This window comes from Leptosomus discolor, chromosome 7, assembly GCF_034619465.1.
Source record: "Leptosomus discolor isolate bLepDis1 chromosome 7, bLepDis1.hap2, whole genome shotgun sequence".
Classification (NCBI taxonomy): domain Eukaryota; kingdom Metazoa; phylum Chordata; class Aves; order Leptosomiformes; family Leptosomidae; genus Leptosomus; species Leptosomus discolor.
Window position 1 is genome coordinate 66,435,614 of NC_141397.1, and position 18,637 is coordinate 66,454,250.

At 43.0% G+C, this 18,637-nt stretch overlaps 2 protein-coding genes across 2 annotated transcripts in view; one reads left to right on the top strand and one right to left on the bottom strand.

Annotated features, from left to right (window-relative positions):
* Positions 1 to 8,595, top strand: part of HLTF (helicase like transcription factor) — a 35,780-nt gene extending 27,185 nt beyond the window's left edge. Inside the window, exon 23 of the mRNA XM_086468287.1 lies at positions 8,491 to 8,595. Coding sequence (XP_086324413.1) covers positions 8,491 to 8,535 — 45 coding nt within the window. The 3' untranslated portion in view covers positions 8,536 to 8,595. The remainder of the gene's footprint in view (positions 1 to 8,490) is intronic.
* On the bottom strand, positions 1,667 to 16,725 carry GYG1 (glycogenin 1). Its single transcript, XM_086468289.1, has 7 exons — positions 16,700 to 16,725; positions 13,301 to 13,436; positions 11,254 to 11,428; positions 10,684 to 10,846; positions 6,764 to 6,890; positions 3,389 to 3,608; positions 1,667 to 2,469 (listed from the first exon to the last, which is right to left on the bottom strand). Exons 1-7 carry the CDS (start codon positions 16,704 to 16,706, stop codon positions 2,299 to 2,301), a joined length of 999 nt encoding a protein of 332 aa, XP_086324415.1. The 5' UTR covers positions 16,707 to 16,725; the 3' UTR covers positions 1,667 to 2,298.
* Positions 16,726 to 18,637: the final 1,912 nt, after the last annotated feature.

The window sequence follows — 18,637 nt, forward strand, 5'->3', positions numbered from 1 at the left end:
GCAGGGCTATGATTCTTTTGAATAATGATGTTTTGAGTCTAGTGCTTTAATTCAGGTACTGCTTTGACTACCTACAGTTTAGAGCAGAAAACTGTTTGATGCATTAAGTGATACTATTACGAGGGATAAAAAGGGATCCCTCTTTCTGCAAATGCTGCCTCCAGTAATTGTGAAGGAGATAGTGGCAGATAATGACATAAAGGTCATTTTATTGAAAATAAGCTGCATAGAGTTTGGTATAGATGTCATACCTTTTGGTTTCCTGAGGCTGTGGTTAAACATTTGACTTTAGTATGAGTCACAGAGGTTAGGACAGAATGGTGCTGTAGGTTTTCTTTCTTTACTAACTATATTTGTTAACCCAAAACATGCAGGTTTTTCATCTTATTCAGCATTTCTCTTCATCTTCTTGTATTAACGTAACAAAACTTACATGCTAAACCAGATTTTCAGGTTGGTATAGTCTCACACTTTCAGTTCTCTCCAACTAAGATTAAAAAGAAGTAACATGCCTATTCTCTAGTACAAATACAGACAAGGGGAGCAAAACTGTTCAGCTGTCTTCAAAAGAGTATTTTCCTGTTTTCCATAGGGTATTTTTTGAACATGCATAACTAATATTTGTACTCGTTGGATAAAGTATACTTTTGTCACTATAGATTGTAACTAGTAATCCCTCCTGCTTTCACACAACTTCAAATTTATCTGTTAAAAAAACCCAACACAGCAAAAGAAAAGCCCACACAGGAAAGGGCTAGTTACAACTGGGAGTTCAGATGCTATGTACTTTCAAATAGCTACAAGCTGCTTTGGTTTGGACCTCCTATTTAGCATTGTTGTTAAATGGTGACCAAGGAATCTTAGAGCAATTAAGTAGTGAAAACAAGTTTAAACAAACTAACTGTCATACCCAGATTACGTCTTCTGCTTTACCAGCAAATGGTGAGAGCGTGTTGATTGTTTATCTCGAGACTAAAACTTCAGCACACTCACTAGCTTCCTGCCAAAATCCTCCTTTATTAGGAAATAACAAAACAATATTTTCATAGTGTTTCTGGACTAGTACAGAGTAATTGGGTTGTTTAGACTTTTGGCTGAAGGATGGATCTGAAACTTAGTACAGGTTATAGCAAATCTGTCTTTAGCATGCTTTTGCTATTGTGGTATTTTTACTGTTTTTCCATGTGTCTTTAAATACAGGTGTGTAGCCTGAGTGTGGCAAAAAAGCACTTCTCTGCGCACATGGAAAGAGTAGTTTTCCTAATCAGGCTAGGTATAGTTAGTTAAGCACCTATTTAGTCTCTGCCAAAATAGCATCACCATTGTGTTTAAAAACAAGTTCACAGTCTACAGGGCTTGTATTAGGGATGATATTTCTTTAGTCACTGAAAGAAAGATTCCCTCTTCCCAAGCTCCACGTTGCTTATGTGAGTAGCTTCAGCAGGTACTTCCTCTGCTGCCCTGATAAGAGGATTGGCCCTAAACAGCTCCCTCCAAATGACTGTATACTCTGTAAGTAATTACAGAACTAAAAGCTGGACACTTGCTAATGACAGCTGGAGTAGCATTAGCAAAACTTAAGGGTTATACCTGTTGAATATTTTAGTCACACTGCTTCAGAGCTCCCTTCTTTTTTAATTGCTCAAGAGTTTAGGGAAGCCAGGAATGCATGACAACTTTTTATTTTTGTATCAAGTGCAACATTGCAAGTAACAGATAAAACTCGGTTTACTAGTCCCATAGTATACAGAACTGAAAAATGCATTATGCCATGCTGTAGGCACTGTGCGTAAGAACCTGGTCAAAACTTCAGTGCAATTGTGACTGGAAGAGCAAAGCAGTGCTATGACTATTACATCTGTATGTATCCCAGTGTCATTAATACATTTATGGTAAAGCAGAATGGCTACCACTCTAGTGTATGAGCAATCCCATGAATTAGATTTTACATCTAAAACAGCAAGCAAAGGAATCAATGCTAATCACCTTAATGAGGTGAGGTAACAAACCCAGTTTGGAAGGAATATGTTGAGCCAATTGATCACAACAGAAGAAAATTTAGGCTGAAAATACCTGGTTTTATCTAGTAGGGAGAACTGGAAATTGGGCAGTTATAGGTGGCCCAAGGAATTCTGCTTCCTAGCTTTTGCTCAGTCTTCATCTGTAGCACTGCAGAGGCCTTCAGCCAAGAAGTTTTTCATCAAGCTACTAGCAAGTGTAACTGACCACCATCTACACCTTTCTAGCTGTTAGTTCTGGAACAAGTCCTTGCATCACCACGGTTTGAGACAGGCATTTCTACTGAAGGTAGCTATCAAGTTTCTTCTTGATGTTGTCAAAGGAATCCATTCCCATATAGTCAGCTTGGCCCTGTTCCCACCGTTCCTTGCGTTCTTCTGAAGATACAGTTGGTAATACTGGTGATGGTGCTGATATTGATATGTGGGATGCTGCCTCTGTAACCTCTGCCTAAAAGGAAAGGCAGAGTGAAAACACAGAAATAATCTGCATAGCTAAAATGAGCAACAGGCCATAGAGTAGGACAACAAAGTAGATGTTCTCATGCACAGCAGCAAGCATTGCCAACGGGCAGGGATTGTGCAGCTTTCCTAGCAAAATAACAAGCAGAGTTACAGAAGTTAGCAGGGAGGAAAAAAAAAAGTTTAAGTTCTTCATACCTCTCTACAGAAGCCACAAGAGAAAGCCAGAGTATAGACCAAGCCCGATAGCTGCAAATAGTTTGTTAGAAAGATGTAAGATTAACAAGAGAAAGCACATCTTAAGAGATCAGTAACTTTGGTCTTAGAAAGGTTGAGAACTTAAACTGGCCCATTTACTAAGCTAAGACTATATAAAATCTGCAGTCAGATGCAAGCTACTAAACTCTGAATGAGAGCTAGAGTTAGAAGCATTACTTTGGCTTTGGTAAGTATTGGGATTCACCACTGCCAGTCTAGGTAAGTAGTCATTCTCTAGTTATCCTAGGCTGACCTAGATTTGTTTTACCATGCAAGAGCTGTATGCACATACTGCATGCTGAACTGGGGTTCTTCTGCTTGAGAACCTTACTAGCTGCAACACATTAAGAGTTACATCCCTTCTCTGTATATAGTAAAGTTACCATGCTATAATTTCTGGGGCACTATTAGCTACTTACATAGTTTTAGGCAAGCAGACAGCTATGTTCAAGACCACTATAGCATGCTTCTCTTGTGTAGTATTACTTCATCTAAGTTTAAAACAACCAAACCAGAAAACCCTGTGTCCCACAAACTAAACCACATCTGTACTTTGAGTTGGACAGAGGGCTGGGAAATCAGTGGGATGGTAAAGAACCTGTCATCCATACTTAGGTAGTTTGTACAAGAATAAGTATTAAAGCACGTACCATGTTTACACCTGTAGTAATTTCTGTACCAATTCCATGCTGTTCTAGTAATGGTAAAACATTAGCTATATAGGTATCCCACCACATGTTGAGGAATTCTGGGTGAACTATTTTAGGGTCGTCCATGTTGCCCTTTATGCTTTTTGTTCTGGAGTCATATGTATAGTTCCATGGCTTTGCGCTTCCCAGGAAATGCACCACTTTAGTATTTGCACCAAACCTGGTGGACAGAAAAAGTTAGAACCCACAGTTTATGCAGGTGTCTAGAAAACAGAGTTTTGACTGGCAGACTTAATTTTTTTTTTTCAACCTGCTGTTTCTGTAGGTGCCCAGCAAACAAATATGAATGTATTTAGGAGGCTAAACACTACATGACCAAACTGCCAAAGCCTACTGGAACTGAAAGCATCGCTATACAAAGAAAAAAATGCAGAGTTCTACTTTACACTAGTCAGAATACAGCCAAAACGTAATGGTCTGGACTATTTAAGTACTTACAGCCAACTCAAGTCTTTAGGTAGAATGATGTCCATAGCTCAGGAGAGAGCAGTCTCAAGCAGCCGTTGCAATCGGAACTGGTTTTAAAAGTGAAAAACATTCTACTCCAAAGTCAGTGATCCAGAGAGTTAGGCATTATAAGCATTAGGTAGAGAAGGGTCAGTGCTGGAGTCACCCTTTCAGTTTATAGCCCTATAGAAAAGGATCAGTGGGAGGCCCTGCTACAGGAAGACTCTGTCCCTGCAAAATAATAGCTTTGTATAACCAAAGCATTTCAGAGGACTTCTGATCTTGGTGCAGCAGGGTCCTGCCAGACAACCAACTTTTATTTTCTAAGTAACCTTAGTGTAGCCATGGGTGGGTGTTATGGTGGGGTTTTTTATTTTCGATTGTTCCTTTTAAAAAACTATTTTAACTCCATTTTTATTAGGGACTTCTAGCTTTGTCCCAAATGTTACCAGTTAGTTACATCCCATTAAGAGTGTAGATGAAACGCACCCCTTCTGAATTAAAGAACTTAACACTAACAGACAGCATTCATTCCATTGTTCTATGGTTTCAGAACTAGAGTTCAGCCGGAGTCAATTTTGTGAACAAGCAACACCAGTCTCTCCAGTAACAGCAGCTCTCTCAGTTCAGTTTGTATCACATGAGGATTTCTTCTCAACATATGATTAAAAGGGATAATAATGCCAAATTAGTTTGTCTAACATTTTGTTAAGCACACCCTGGTCATTTTGACCAGGGCTCAGATGATTAAGGGGTTTTATATAGGGTGTGTTTCAGAAACTTCAGAATATTCAAAACAAGGCAGTATGCATTTGGGTTAGGTGTTTTGTACTGTTGTAAGACCCTTGACTGTATTTCAGTATTCATGTTCAGTGTTTTGAACGTAACAGATCTTACTGCAGAATGAAAATTACACGTGTGTGAAACAAGGTCAAGTATGTGCACTGATTGTCAGAAAACAAACAAACAAACAAAAACCAACTGTCTGCAAGACATCAGTTCCTGGGCTTTAACTTTAAACTCTGTATGTCAAGATGTGGCATAAGAGGACTACCTTAGTTTTATTAGGTATTACAGCACTGCTTAACAGCCTGAGTTTTCTTCATCTTGGGCTGCTGCTGTTCTGAGGAAGCTTGTCATTGTTTAGAAATCAATGCTATTTAAGCTACAGCATGCCCAAAAAGTGTTATGTTACACTTGCTGCAAACGGAGAAACATATTCTGTCCACTTATAACCTGTACAACAGCTGACAGATGCCAGGCTTCTATGATGTTTTCAGTATCTGCTTTCTAGATACTTTCTCAATCCACAATACTGTCTTTTGACATTTCAACTCAACTGTTAGGAAGCTTTATATCCACACTGGCCTCAGCAACTAATCTGTCTTTCCCCATCTCCCAGAAAAGTCCTTCATCAATGTTTTGAAGTTAGAGAGCATTTGTCATGAATTGGCATTTTCCTTTGGAAAAAGGATTACCGAGACTGCTGTGAAATCTAGTCTCGCTGTACAAAGCTGCGAAAAACTTAGCTATTGATGTCAGTAGGTTTAAATTTCACTTTATTCCAACTGCTGATTATCAGGAGTGTAGCTGCTGATCTAACCAAGGGAAATTGTTCCACCTCTTGAGCAGGGCATTCTACTTAAAAAGGGCTGCACTTCCAGCATTCTACTTCTGAAGGTCTGCTGAAAACAGTTCAGCAATTCAATCAGTTAAATGGAATTTGTCAGGAGCCCCCAGATCTAATTAGTCTTTTGTGGTAACAAGGTCATTTGTAAATTTAAGGTCATGTGACTAACAACCAGCTAGGGAAAGAATATATACCTTACAATAGATGTGAGCTTATCAAGTGCTATCCAACTACTTAGTCATTCTTAGGCTTGCATATGTTTCTTTAAATAAGTGTTCCACTTTTAGCATGACAGCATTTCAAATGGTATTCTGATCACAAGACATAGTTTGATCTTGAGCCAGCAACAGTCCTGCTTATGGTAGCTGCTGCTTCAGACACTAGTAACCTGATGTCATTCAGAGATCAGATTGGTTTTATGCAATTGGTACTTCCCCTCCCCCCGCTTTTTGCGGCTCTTAATGAGTAAAAGTTTGTGTAACATTGCAGCTTCCCCCCCCTTCCTCCTATGTTTATTGTGACACTTTGAGTGACCCTGCCACTGACATACAGTTTAGTCACATGCCAAATCAAACACTGCTAGCTAGGGAGGACAGAGTTGTTTTCCTTACACAGGAAACATGCAATGGTATGGTGGTCAGCTGTAGTCTTTGTTCTGTCTTGATCTTACTTAAGGAACTGTCCAAGATCTAGAAAGACTGTTGGGAGAGAATTCTGGCTTTACCCAAGTCTTCATTCACCATGTTTATTTGAATGGTATAGGTTGATTAGATGAACTGTTAACTGCTGGTTGTTAAATACCCTAAGTAATTTGAGTGAGGAAAGGGCAAGTTATCTAGGTGGGAACAAGACCACCAGTGACATGCTGAAGTCTGCTTACGCTGATTCAATAGCTACTGCCTTTGCTTAGAGCTGTAACAGACAGTATCCCATACTGGAGTAGTTCTTCCTTTTGCAAGTAACCTGTCAAATGTGCTTACTCTAAATCAACTTGGTTGTTGATGAGTGGTTTAAGCTACAGATAATAGCTTTCTCTCTGCATTTATCATGAGATGATTAATTTAACTAGTATTAATTCCACCTTTTTTTTTTTGAGAGGAAACTATTATACCTTCTTTTAGTGACAATAATGGTCTCCCTTTAGAAAAGCTGTCTAAGTTCACATTGTACCTGTTCATTCTGTTACAAGTAATTAGTTTAGATAAGCTCTGAAAGTTGTCTTAGAATTTTTAACTTACGCTTTAAATGCTGGAAGGTAGGAATATACAGAAGTGCTGCTCAAATTATAAATAAATGGTAGATGTTTGCTCATGTCTGTTGTTGCCCAGCTGCTGAAGAAGGTGTTTAATAACCCCTGATCTGCACCTGAAAGAGAAAGCATTAATAGGGTACAAGCATCAGATAGCTGTTTCAGGATCTTTTTCAATCACTTCACTAATTGAGTTGGTAATGCAGTTGTCATGTCCAGTAGGAGTTTGGCACAGAGCACTAGAGTTCTATTTACAAACCACCCTGTAAAACCTTGCAGCCTTTGAAAATCCAAAAAAATGCAGAGAATTAAAAGGATAGTATGTATGGGGTTACTTTTTCTAAAAGATAGCAAGCTGCTCACAAACCCTGCCATTCAGGTTCTTTTCCAGCTTAAGTTCAAGCTGTATAAGGTAGCAAAAACCAGGACTTGACAATTAAGTAATGTTCATCTTCAGGAAAGCTGTAGCTCAGAAGATCAAGTGCTGACAATTAGTTTTATTACTGTGCATGACCAACATCTCAATGCCAGAGTTAGGGTACCAGGGGTCTGTTAGACCTGCAGTCCTGCATGCACCTACCTATGTTGTGATCTGATAAAGAAAGCACATTCAGTCTTTGTGACAATTCTAGTAAAACTTCATCAAATCCCTTAACAGGCAATAGGCCTTCCTAGGTCTGTACTAAAAAGCTGCTGACTAACCCCTAAGTGAGAATAACAATATAAATTATGGCCAGACCTACTGTGTTTGGAGGGGTCACATCTTGGTTTGCAAGCAGAGGTTGTAACGAGGTCAAATGAGTCTAAAGTTGTTTGGTATGTCAGTAGTGGAACAGCTAAAAAAAAAAAAAAAAAAGCCTCTGGCCCAAAGCAGACTAATTTGTAAGCATCTCCTGAGAAGTAAAGCCTATTTATTTACATCCATTCATTCTTTATTGTAGTGAATATACTTAGTCTTTAAGTGCTAATAGCTCATCTTATGAAGGGGTTTGAAGGGAGCACTTTAACTTTCATTCACCATATTCCCTTCACCTGTAACTGCATTCACAAGTAACATTGCTGAACAGTAGGCAAATGGATAGCTTAGTTAAAAGAGAGAAAATGTTTTATTTTAATCTTTAATTTTCTAAAGCACTCAGTCTCTGCTGACCTAGGAAGAGTTATTTTTTTTTTATTGGCCTACATTTAGATTTAGGGCAGTACTAAGGCTTACACACCATCACTGCTGTTTGAGCAGAATTTACGTTTTGCAACTGAAGTACCTAGACACTGGGCATAAACTTAGATGTACAGACAGTACACTGACAAATATAAATTCTACATATCCTGTTACAGCTGTCAGCATACATGCAGATTTCAGAGTGAGGAACTGCCTAGAGGAACTCAGTCCAGTAATTTCAAACCTCTGACTTGCCTCTCAACCTGCAAAGGAAGGAAAGCACTTTTGAAGAAGTTGTGCCCATCACAAGATTAGAGAGTCAAAGAAACCAGACATCCCCTGGTCTTCACTCACCTATGTTTCATTTTAACTTCTAACTTAATGCTGTGTTAAGAACATGTGTGTTAACAGTAAGATCATCTAAAAGAGAAGTCAGTCTGGGGTGCCCTCTCAGAACATGTAGCTCATCACTGAAGGGGCAGCAACAATGCATTTAACTTATTCTACAGGACTTTCTCTCACTCAGATTGTTTTATATACTCTGCTTTTTTTTCCAGATTGCATGCATTTGTGCCAAAGCAGCCACTGAAAGCAGCATTTAGCTGTCCTAGTTCAGACTTCAACAGTAGTCTTGTATAAACTGGGCCTTAGACAAAAGGTGCCAGAATCAGGCAGTAGATACATTAGCTATGTATCTACAGCTACAGTCTTGCTGCACTGTATCTTTATATGTAAAAGCAACCATTTTAGATCCCAGGCCTGAAGAGCCAGAGGATTGTTGAAGCAATAGCAACATTAAGGTACCAGTACTACCAGTTTTCTTTTAAAACCAAATTTTTTTTTCTCCTCTCCACAACTTTTAGAAGGTATCTAGAATTACTGCATGACTTGCTTCTCGTTATCTGGAAAGGTGAAGTTCAGATAGACAAAATAGTTGTCTGCATAGGTAGCCATCACTTTAGCATCTCTGGACAACAGTGTTACATAGGAGGCATCTGTCTGCTGCTGTAAACATGAAATACTCTGGGAAGTCTTGCATTCCCTAGCTACTACTACTGCAGATGGGGTGCTTAAAGCTTGACTTAAATTACACATAGCTTAGTAGCTCCCTGAGTTTGCATCCCTGTGTCCTATTAAGGGCCATGACCCTTCACAGGTGTTTCTTATAAAAACTTTCCTAGGAACTTTTATTACTGTCTAGATCAATTTAAGTTTAAATTCCCTTTCTCCCCATCAAGTTCATAAGCTCAGCAGCAGCTTATGCAGGTGGTAAAGTCTCTGTGGTCTTACTACTCAGACCAGTGCTACCATTTAATAAACACTGAATAAATTTTAAAGCTGAAGTACAAATTACAGTTCTAGAAATTTGGTAGCTAAACCATTAACCATTTTGCTGTTAAGAGTTGCAACAATTGCTTCATGTTTAGGACACTGAGGAAGTTTCACCATTGTGCAGCTCTAGCTTTCAGGTCAGAAAGTATACTGTGGAAGCAGTTTTATTCCTTTAAAGGAGAGGGGCCTTAGACCTAGAAGATGGGGTCTGCTAGCAGTCAAGCCAAAGCTCAAGATGTATCAGATGTTCCTGGAGCTACTCAACAGTCAGTTTGCAGGTGGGTTTGTTTGGGGTTTTTTGTTTAGTTGGTTTTTGGGTGGGTTTTTTTAATGCAAAAATTCATTACTGTGCTACAGCTTTTGCCATAGCTGGTGATCAATTTAAACCCAACATTTGAGAGCGCTCCCAGAGCTACCAAACACTACTTTGTCAGCAGCGAGGTACAGACCCTTCATTACACTGCAGTACTCATTTTCACTAGAGTTTGATATGGTAGGTTTAAGCATCCAACTACAGCTAATGTTCTTTAGGAGTCCACACAGTAACAGGGGTTATTCTGCAGACTAGGACTGACATCTAGAATTTTTACTTTTTACAAAGTACTGAAAGGTAGGTCAACAGGCTGGCTAATTACCTTCTATTAAGAGTTCCATTTTTATAGTCTTTCTTATGTAGTTTTCTGTAGCTTTTTCAGTTAAGACTTTGATTTTGTACCACAGCAGTTACATGATGAAATTTAGTGACAGGAGACAGTGATAAGTCATTCAGAAGCCTTTAACTGTACAGCAGTCTTCAAGCAATGTGTGCATTTACTGCAATGGTAATATTTAGGAGACTTACAGGACAGCAGAACTTGGCTTCTCAAGCTAAAATCTGGCACAGTGGCTGATCCCGAGTGACCTATAGTGGGAAGCAGCCAAGGCTGCATACACTTGATGGAGGGAAAGACAGTCACCACCCTATAATGACAGGAAGCTATCACATAGCATATGAAGAGATAGTTGCATTGTCAACTGTTTGTTTCTCTGAAGCTGCACTCAAGGTGATCAGTACCATTATTTCCACAGCAGCTTGTTAGCATGGAACACTCAAGCCTCAGACATTAGGAATGCATGAATCATAGTACCTCAGTTTCATTTGCTAATGCATGCATTGTGCTTGCTACACATTGCTAATGCTTGCAGCTGCCAGTTTGGAGGCCAAACTCTTAGGTTTTTATTTCATGAAGTCTGAAAAAAGTAGTCTTACTACATATTGTAATGATAGCCCCTATCGCGAGAGGGATATAGTCTTTGTGTACTTACACTGAGTTCAGAATTCTGTGAGAGTCCCCATGACATGTATGTAGTTACTGAGCCATCCCAACCACTATTACCATTTAGGTCCAACTTACATTGAAATACAAATTAAACCATACCATCAAAGCTGCCTTTCTCTGTGGCAAACTGTAACAGCTGATTGTATGTTTCAATGGAAGGTCGGTAAACAAAAACTCCAGAATTAAAACAGTCAGGCCAGCCTGGATCTGGTGCTGCAGATAGCTCTTCTCTCTCAAAAAGCTCATCAATATTTGTCAAGACCTAGTTGTAAAGGGGGTAAAAAAAAGTTTTCCATTTTCTTAGATTAGAAATTGGGGTATCAGTTTTAATGGATTTTGACATTCACCTTAAGAGATGAAAGCAAGTTCTCATAGTGATGCTCTTGTCTTATGGAAGACAATACTTTATGGAGATAGTCCCCACAGACAAATTAATTTAGATTTAAAAAAAGCACATACATTTTTAGAGCTACTAGTCCAAATAGCAGAGGCCTCTATTACTGCTCCTCTTAAAAAAAAAAAAAACAAACAACCAACCCCAAACACCAAACCACACCAATCCCCCTCCCCCGCAAAACCCCCAACAACAAAAAACCAAGCTACATTAAAAAAAAAATCCAGCAATCCCCACACCAGGTCATTGAGGTACCATGAGACATGACCACTTACCATTGTGTCTGCATCCATGAAAATGCATTTTGAAAACTGTGTCAGTTCCCAGCAGTGAAGCTTTGTTAGTGTGACACCCAGCTCAGGTCTTTTCATTAATGCCAAGTGTGCTGAATCCCCACTATCCAAGACATTTACCAATATGACTTCATCAAAGACTTTTTCCAGCACTCTCCTGGGGAAAGAGAGAATTGCCAAGATTTAGTTCTAGTGTTATTCCAGCACCAGACCACATGGCAGACTCCATAAAGAGAAGTGGAATAACAGGAAACCTGGCAGTATTTCTTACACCAGCAGTAAGAGATGACCGCATGTGTTGGAATGCACAAGTACACCTGTGTGCCTCAAGGTTTGTAGTTTGTAATAGGCATATTTTGGGGAACAATGAAGTTTGTTTGAGGTGTTTTTTTTTTTCCTTCCACAAACAGGGCTTTAGTTGCCATTGCTACTAAGTCCAGTAGGTCGTGGCTGTGTAGTACAAACTTTCCACACAGCTTTTTTCAGCCAAACCCTGTTGTTTTTTTTTTTTTTGCAAGTTTAAGAGTCTACTTTGAGCAGACAACTAAGAAATGGGAAGCTGTTAAGAGTAGCTTGAGCAGGACAGTAGCTGAATCCTAAACAGCTGAAACAGAAGTTTATGCAATAGTTATGACAACACTGTTCCAGATTTGTGACTGTCCCATCTGACTAGACCCAGCTGCTAAAACTTTTTTACCCATAAAGTTTTAAAGATTGGCTTCATCATGGCTGTGGGTACAGCAGTGTTTTGACCCAGTATCACATTCACCTAAGGGTGACAAACTTCCAGACAGTGTAGTGAAATTGTGTGGCAGATAGCCAACTTACCCTTTACTTTTAGTTCAAGAGAGGTTAAGGAGTTCATGCTGCTTAAAATATGAAGCATCTGTAAAGTCTCACTATTCTACAGTGTCTCTTGAATACTCAGCAATTACCAGTACAATTTGAGCCCCAGAGCTTGTAAATGAGTTTTGGAACTCTGCCTTGCAAGGCTGTCTTCATACTGACAGTTTGGTATGGACAGTTACTTTTCAACTTAAGGCATGCCTAGTTAGCGGATAGAGCGAGAAATGAAAAGTTCCAGTTTCACCACTAGGTAGGAAGGTATCACTGGTCTAAGGGCATAGTACTAGCTGGCCTGCAGTAGCACATCAGCACATTTATGATTCATCTTCAAAGAGCACACACACCTAATAGGCTAGAATGGATGTTCTTACATGTAACGTCTTTATATTGATAAGGCCATTTAGGTGCCAAGAGACTCCAGGGAGAGTCACTCCATTTATTATTCAGCCACTTCTCTACTATCTCTATGAACTGGGAGATCTTTTCAGAACTTCCCCGTGTAGAGAATTGTGACCTATCATCTACAGTTTAGGTAGCTATTAAGTTAATTTGGTTTTTTGCCCTCCTCTTACATGTGGAAAGAGCACCCAGTCCACTCCATACTGGGACCATTCTAGACAGGCTGTAGGAAGCAGTCTATTAATTTTGTTTGTTTTACCCTGGTGACCTTGTTAGATGCCTCTGTTGATCTGGTGATTTAACATACTTGGTATTGCTTTAGTTCTGCTCATTTTCTTCTCTCGTGATAAAATTTGATTTGAAGTGTCTGCTGGATTTTAGGACAGCTTGTGTTACATTATCTCAATCATGAATGCCTCTGCAAGACAAATAACCCTGTTCCCACCTCCACATGCATACACACAGCACTAATGAACACACAGGCAGTATCGTATTGTTGGACAGTTTGAAGTAGGACTATGAAAGAGCAAAGATCCAGTTGAAATAGCAGTATCAAGTCAGTTTAGTGCTCTAACTATAGAGTATTTGTTAACTCATCATAGGGAAGAAAGGAAAAACCCACCAGTTTCATGTTTGAAGAACTTACAGAATTCTAGAGAGTATAAGTTGAAGTCTGCTAAGTGTCCAGAGTTCTGGAAGGTTAGTATTAAGGAATTTAACTTCCATTTTTCAACCTTCACATCAGCAGGAACTGTGGCAGTTTGAAGTACATAAGTGACCTTACCTCATAAGATCTGAGACCTGAGGAGTTATGAGTGCAGTCAGCTTCCTTGTTGTTCTGTACTGTTGCAAGGATGAACCAAGTACCAGTGCTCCTTTCACATAGGAGTCATTTGTGGCTAGAGTCACAAAAGACTGGTCTGGAAGAAATGAACTTGGTCAAGTTAGCATGATCCACTATTTCATTCTGAGACAGATATACTAGAAACCTAGTATTGTTAGGTAATCATGCTATGAGACCTCTTAAGATGTCCCCTTTAACTGCATATTGGGCCTACCTACATGGCTGAACCAAGCAGATTACACTTGAACAGCTATACCTGTTACTGGTAACTTGACACATGGCAAAATGCAGTAAAAAAACCCAAATCAAGACTGTTGCAAGAGAAAACCAGTTCCAGTTTGCCCACGGGTTAGGTCATGCCGAATGTTAAGAGACAAACCAAAAGGTCTAAAGAGCCTTATTTTGGCCATTAATACACAATTTTTAAGCTAAAAGTGTTGGAAGTCAGTGAGCTTGCATTTGGTCTAAGGTTAGTAATAAAGTTTTGCAGCGGTTCAGCTCTCAATCCTGAAGCTAGGGCAGCATGGAACGTAATTTTATTTTCAAATGAAAGTAAGCATTGAATTAGATCTTGGACAACAGTATTAAGTTTTGCTAGCTCAGGATTTTGCAGATGAGTTGTTCTGCAACCCACGGTTGCAGCTGTATCACAAGAACAGAAGATTTAAACGGGAGGTAACCAGTAATATGATAAGCAATTTAAGACTTGCAGCAACAGTTTTTGCTCTTCAAGCAAAAAAGAGGTAAAGTTGAATTGTTACTATAATCTTCTGCTCCAGCTGTAATCTTCAAAATAGATTGAGATGGATCACTTTGCCATATACTGCTTATTGAGGCCATATAATACAAGCTTTGCATTCTTTCAGTTGTCATGTTGTTTTTAAACTGCCAGGGTGGGACTTTGCAAAGCAAACAAGTAGCTTCTAAACTTCTTCAGTTTATTGTTAACTATCATTATGTAGACTGTTAACGATCATCATGTAGCACTCCTTTCCAAGCTACAGCACTTTATAAAGTGTGCTCTTTTCTACAAAACCATTTTTGACACCATCAACAAAAACACTTTCTTCCTAAGAATTTCAAAAGTAGATTTTCACATTCGAGTTTATTTCAGCAACTGTGATTTCTTTTCTCTACAGAAGTTGTTAACTAGATTAGATCAGGATTGAGAGTGAGGGTTCTGGGCGCTTAAGGGCTTACTATTCAGTAGTAAGATTAAAATACCGACTGCTCTACTCTCAGATTATTGTTTGGTATGACTCCTCAGCCCATGAGACAGTCATCATCAACATCATCTTTAACTTAATACAATCTTAACAGTTGACAGCAGAAAATCATGTACCATATTTGTCTATAAGCTCTGCAAACCTGGTTTGCAAGCTCTACAGACCAGCTACAAAACCTTCTATTTTGCTTAGCAGCAAAACCAGCTAGTCCCAAGGGATTTAGATTATAGTGGTCAATTACAAAGTTCAAAAAAGCTTCTACAATGCCAGGAATAAAGACTGTTTTTCATTCTACTTTAGCTACCAATGTGTAATAGTTCATATAATTTAGAAAGTCAACAGAACAATTTTGTGCTTCTTTGAAGCTTTACAATTGGCAAGTATGTAGCATTTTAAGTGGTGTGGACATCCTCCTAATAGGGCAGCATTTTTCACTACTTAATTTGCATGGTACTCCTCAGTTACTCAATACATAGAAGTCTGCCACTATCCTGACAGACAGCTCGCTAAAAATCCAGTATAGACAAAGTGGGATCGTGTGGGTTTGGTTTTTTTTTCCCCCCAGCAGTATAAAACTAGTTCTTAAAGTGACCTTGCCACTTAACGACTAGTCCTTTTCATTGATCTGTTAGCACGTATCCTTCTACCAGGTCTCCTTATCTTACTGAAACTGAGTATCCACACACAAAGGTCTAGGAGAAATAAAGTCAGTTTGATGATGGCGTAAAGGCTAAGAAGCCCCCTGTTACATCCCAACTGCCACAGGAAACTTTGACTGCTTGACAGGAGGACGATAGCGGCAACTTGTAGAGCGTCCAAGTCAGTATAGCTTTCCAAAGTTTTGAATAAGCCATGTTCTACTTCATACCTTCTCTCAAGTGCATTCACGAGTACATTCAGACCCATTATGCAGGAGTCTTACACTAAACTTTAGGCAAGACCAGCTGCTGCTTAATATGGAAGTTACATCTGCAAGAGACTCGTCCATTCTGCCTAAGCCACAAGTACTTCAGCTGCACAGGCGCTCCTTCCCATCCTCTCCCCCTTCTCCGTTCTCTGTAATAGTTTCCTGCACAGCAGGTTATGCTCACACAGCAGTCACTGCTACGCCTGAAACCCACCGAGCTGTTAGTGTGGCTGCAAAAACACACAGAACGCGAGACAGCTGTGCAGCTTCATAATTGATTTATCCAGGCAAAGCCGAGCTGCTTCAGACCTCTATGGCCGCCCGGTCCGTCGGCACAGGAGAGCCTCGGAGCAGCCCCTGCGCACCCCAGGGCGTCCTGGAAGCCTGCGCCAGGAGCGGCCTCTCATTGGACAGCGAGCCGGGGGGCACTGGAGCGCTTGCGCCAGGTGTTTTAAGACTTCCCCCGGAAGCACTTCCCTGGGCACAGCACGAGCTCGCAGGTGTTCGCCTGCTCTCCCCAGTTCGGTACTAGCGCATCCCCTTTTTTGTCGGGCACAGGGTTCCTGAAGAGACAGGAGCGTCTCGTCAAGCCGTGCCCACGGAGGCAGAGCACCGGGCTGCCTGCAGCCTCCAGTCCTGGGAGTGACACGGACCCCGCCGACACCTTCAGGTAAGAAGAACTGGGAAAAAACCTCCGGAAGAAAAAAAGAGCCAGGCGCGCGGGGTCTCCTCGGAAGGCACCGAGCCGCACAGAGTCTCGTGCTCTCTCTGGCGCTTGGAGGGGGCCAGGCTTTCTCCTGGGAGCGGCTGCAGCCCTACGGCGGCCTCTCGGGGCCCTCCTGCTCCCCGCCACGCTGGCCACGTCCCTCCCGTTAGGGGATGGAGCCCCAGGCCAGGTACCGAGGCAGGCGGCGTGGAGCAGGGCCGAGCCGTGAGCCCCCTCACGAGCCGCATAGAGGAGCCCGGGGGCCGCCCCGCGACCCCGCGGGCAGCCCCAGCCCCCACCGGCCGCAGCCCGCCCCCGGGCGCTCGCCGCGGGCGGGCGCCGCCGCCTAAAAATAGGCGCGGCCGCGGCCCGCCCCGCTCCCGCGCCGCGACCGAGGAGCGCGCGGCGGCCACGCCGCCGCGGCCCGGCCGCCAGCAGCCCCCGCGAGCCGCGGCGCGTGCGCTGGGCGCCCGCGGGGAGGTGTGGCCGCGCGCACTGACCTGCCATGGTGCCAACTCCGCGGAACGGCTGAAGCAGAGGCGGCGGCCGCGCTCCCGGGGCTGCGCCGAGGCCGCCCTTATATAGGGGCGGGGCCACGCGCCGTACGTCTTTGGCTGGAGGCGTAGGCCCCGCCCTGAGGAATCCCCGCGTCGCCGCAGGGCGGGGTCTCCGCCATGGTCTCCGGCGGCGGTGGCACGTCATCCCTCCTTGGGCTACGCGCGCGGAGGCGGGTCTGGGGCCGCGCCGTGAGGGCCTGTGCCGTGCCGTCTGCCCGTCCCCCCGCCCCCCCTCCCCCCCGCCAGGCGTCCGCCCGTCCCGGCGGAGCGTGGCAGCGCTCCGCAGTGCGGACGGCGAGCAGGAGCCCTTGCCGGGATGCTGTGGCGCGGGCCGGCAGCGCCGGAGGCATTGGATTGCGCTGCTCCGGTGGTTGCCCAGCCCAGCGGAGGAAGGAGTAAACCACACCTGGCCCAAAGCCGCCCGCAGCTGCGTGGAGCGCCTTTACAGTATATGCACGTGCCAGACACCCGCAGCCCTGGAGCCGCGTTAGGGCGGTGTGGCCGCCGCTGAGCCATCCTCGATGCTGCCGCAAAATGGCAGCTGAGGATCCTGTTCCCACGAGGAGGGCCTCGGGCCGGATGCAGGCAGCTGTGCGCACGGTTGGGATCTGAAATGCAGCTGTTGGCGCCTGCGGCATTACGGGCGGTTTGGTAGTGATCACTGCAGGGGGCTGCGGGGTGGCAGGAAGGGCCCTAAAAAAGGTGCAAGTGCTTTTGTTTGAAGGCTCAAACCATCTCGCATCTGTTAATATAGCGTAACTGGTACTGTCGGCAATGCTTCGCACCTCTGGGGAGTGTGTCAGCAGGTGAGAGGAGATAGACTCGTACTTAGATATTTTCTTTATGGCTAAACTTCAGTCCTTGAAGAAATTTAAGTGGTGCCTTTTCAGGAATATAGGAGGGGTGCTAATAAGTTTTCCATGCTCTTTATCACCCTTGCAAGCATTATGAATATTAAGACATAAGTACAGGTCCTTTGTTACTCACATAACTCTCTACCTACTAGTCAAAGCCAAGCAATTAAAGATAATGACAAATAGTGAAGCATATAGATATACAAGATACCCTAACTGAAGAGATGAGTTAGTCTAAAGAATCACAGAATCACAGACTGGTTGGGATTGGAAGAGCTCTCTGGAGGTCATTATCTCCAACCCTCTGCTGAAGCAGGCCCACCCAGAGCTGGTTGCCCAGGACCATGGCACTGACGGCTTCTGAATACCTCCAAGGATGGAGACTCCGCCACCTCCCCGGGCAACCTGTGCCGGTGCTTGGCCACCCTCATAGGGACAAAGTGCTTCCTGATGTTCAGAGGGAACCTCCTGTGTGTCCGTCTGTGGCCGTGGCCTCTGGTCCTGACACTGGGCACCACTGGGAAGAGCCTGAGTCTCTGTGCTCTCTGCACCCTCCCTGCGGGTGTTTGTACACGTTGATGAGATGCCCCAGGCTGCGCAGTCCCAGCTCTCTCGGCCTTTCCTCTAGGAGAGGTGGTCTCTTGTCCCTTTGTCATCCTTGTGGCCCTTTGTTGGACTCGCTCTGGTATGTCCGCGTCTCTCTTGTACTGGGGAGGCTGGCACTGGACGCTGTCCTCCAGGTGTGGCCTCACCAGTGCTGAGGAGAGGGGAGGGATCACCTCCCTCAACCCACTGGCCGTGCTTTGCCGAACACAGCCTAGGACACCACTCGCTTTCTTTGCAGCAAGGGCACATTGCCGGCTCGTGTGCAACTTGGTGTTTACCAGGACCCCCAGGTCCTTTTCTGCAATCCATTATCTTCCTCAAGACAATGACCTATACCTGCTTTTTCACCAGAATAAATTGAGGAAAGTCTCTTAGGGACAGGATTTACTTCTAACCTGAAATTGCAAACAGGTTTTGTCCA

Excerpts from the sequence above, each read along its gene's own strand:
- GYG1 (XM_086468289.1), bottom strand. Across the intron at positions 10,847-11,253 it reads TCATGGATGCAGACACAATG|GTCTTGACAAATATTGATGA; the intron begins GTAAGTGGTCAT and ends CTTTACAACTAG. Across the intron at positions 3,609-6,763 it reads TACCTTCCAGCATTTAAAGC|GTTTGGTGCAAATACTAAAG; the intron begins GTAAGTTAAAAA and ends TCTGTCCACCAG.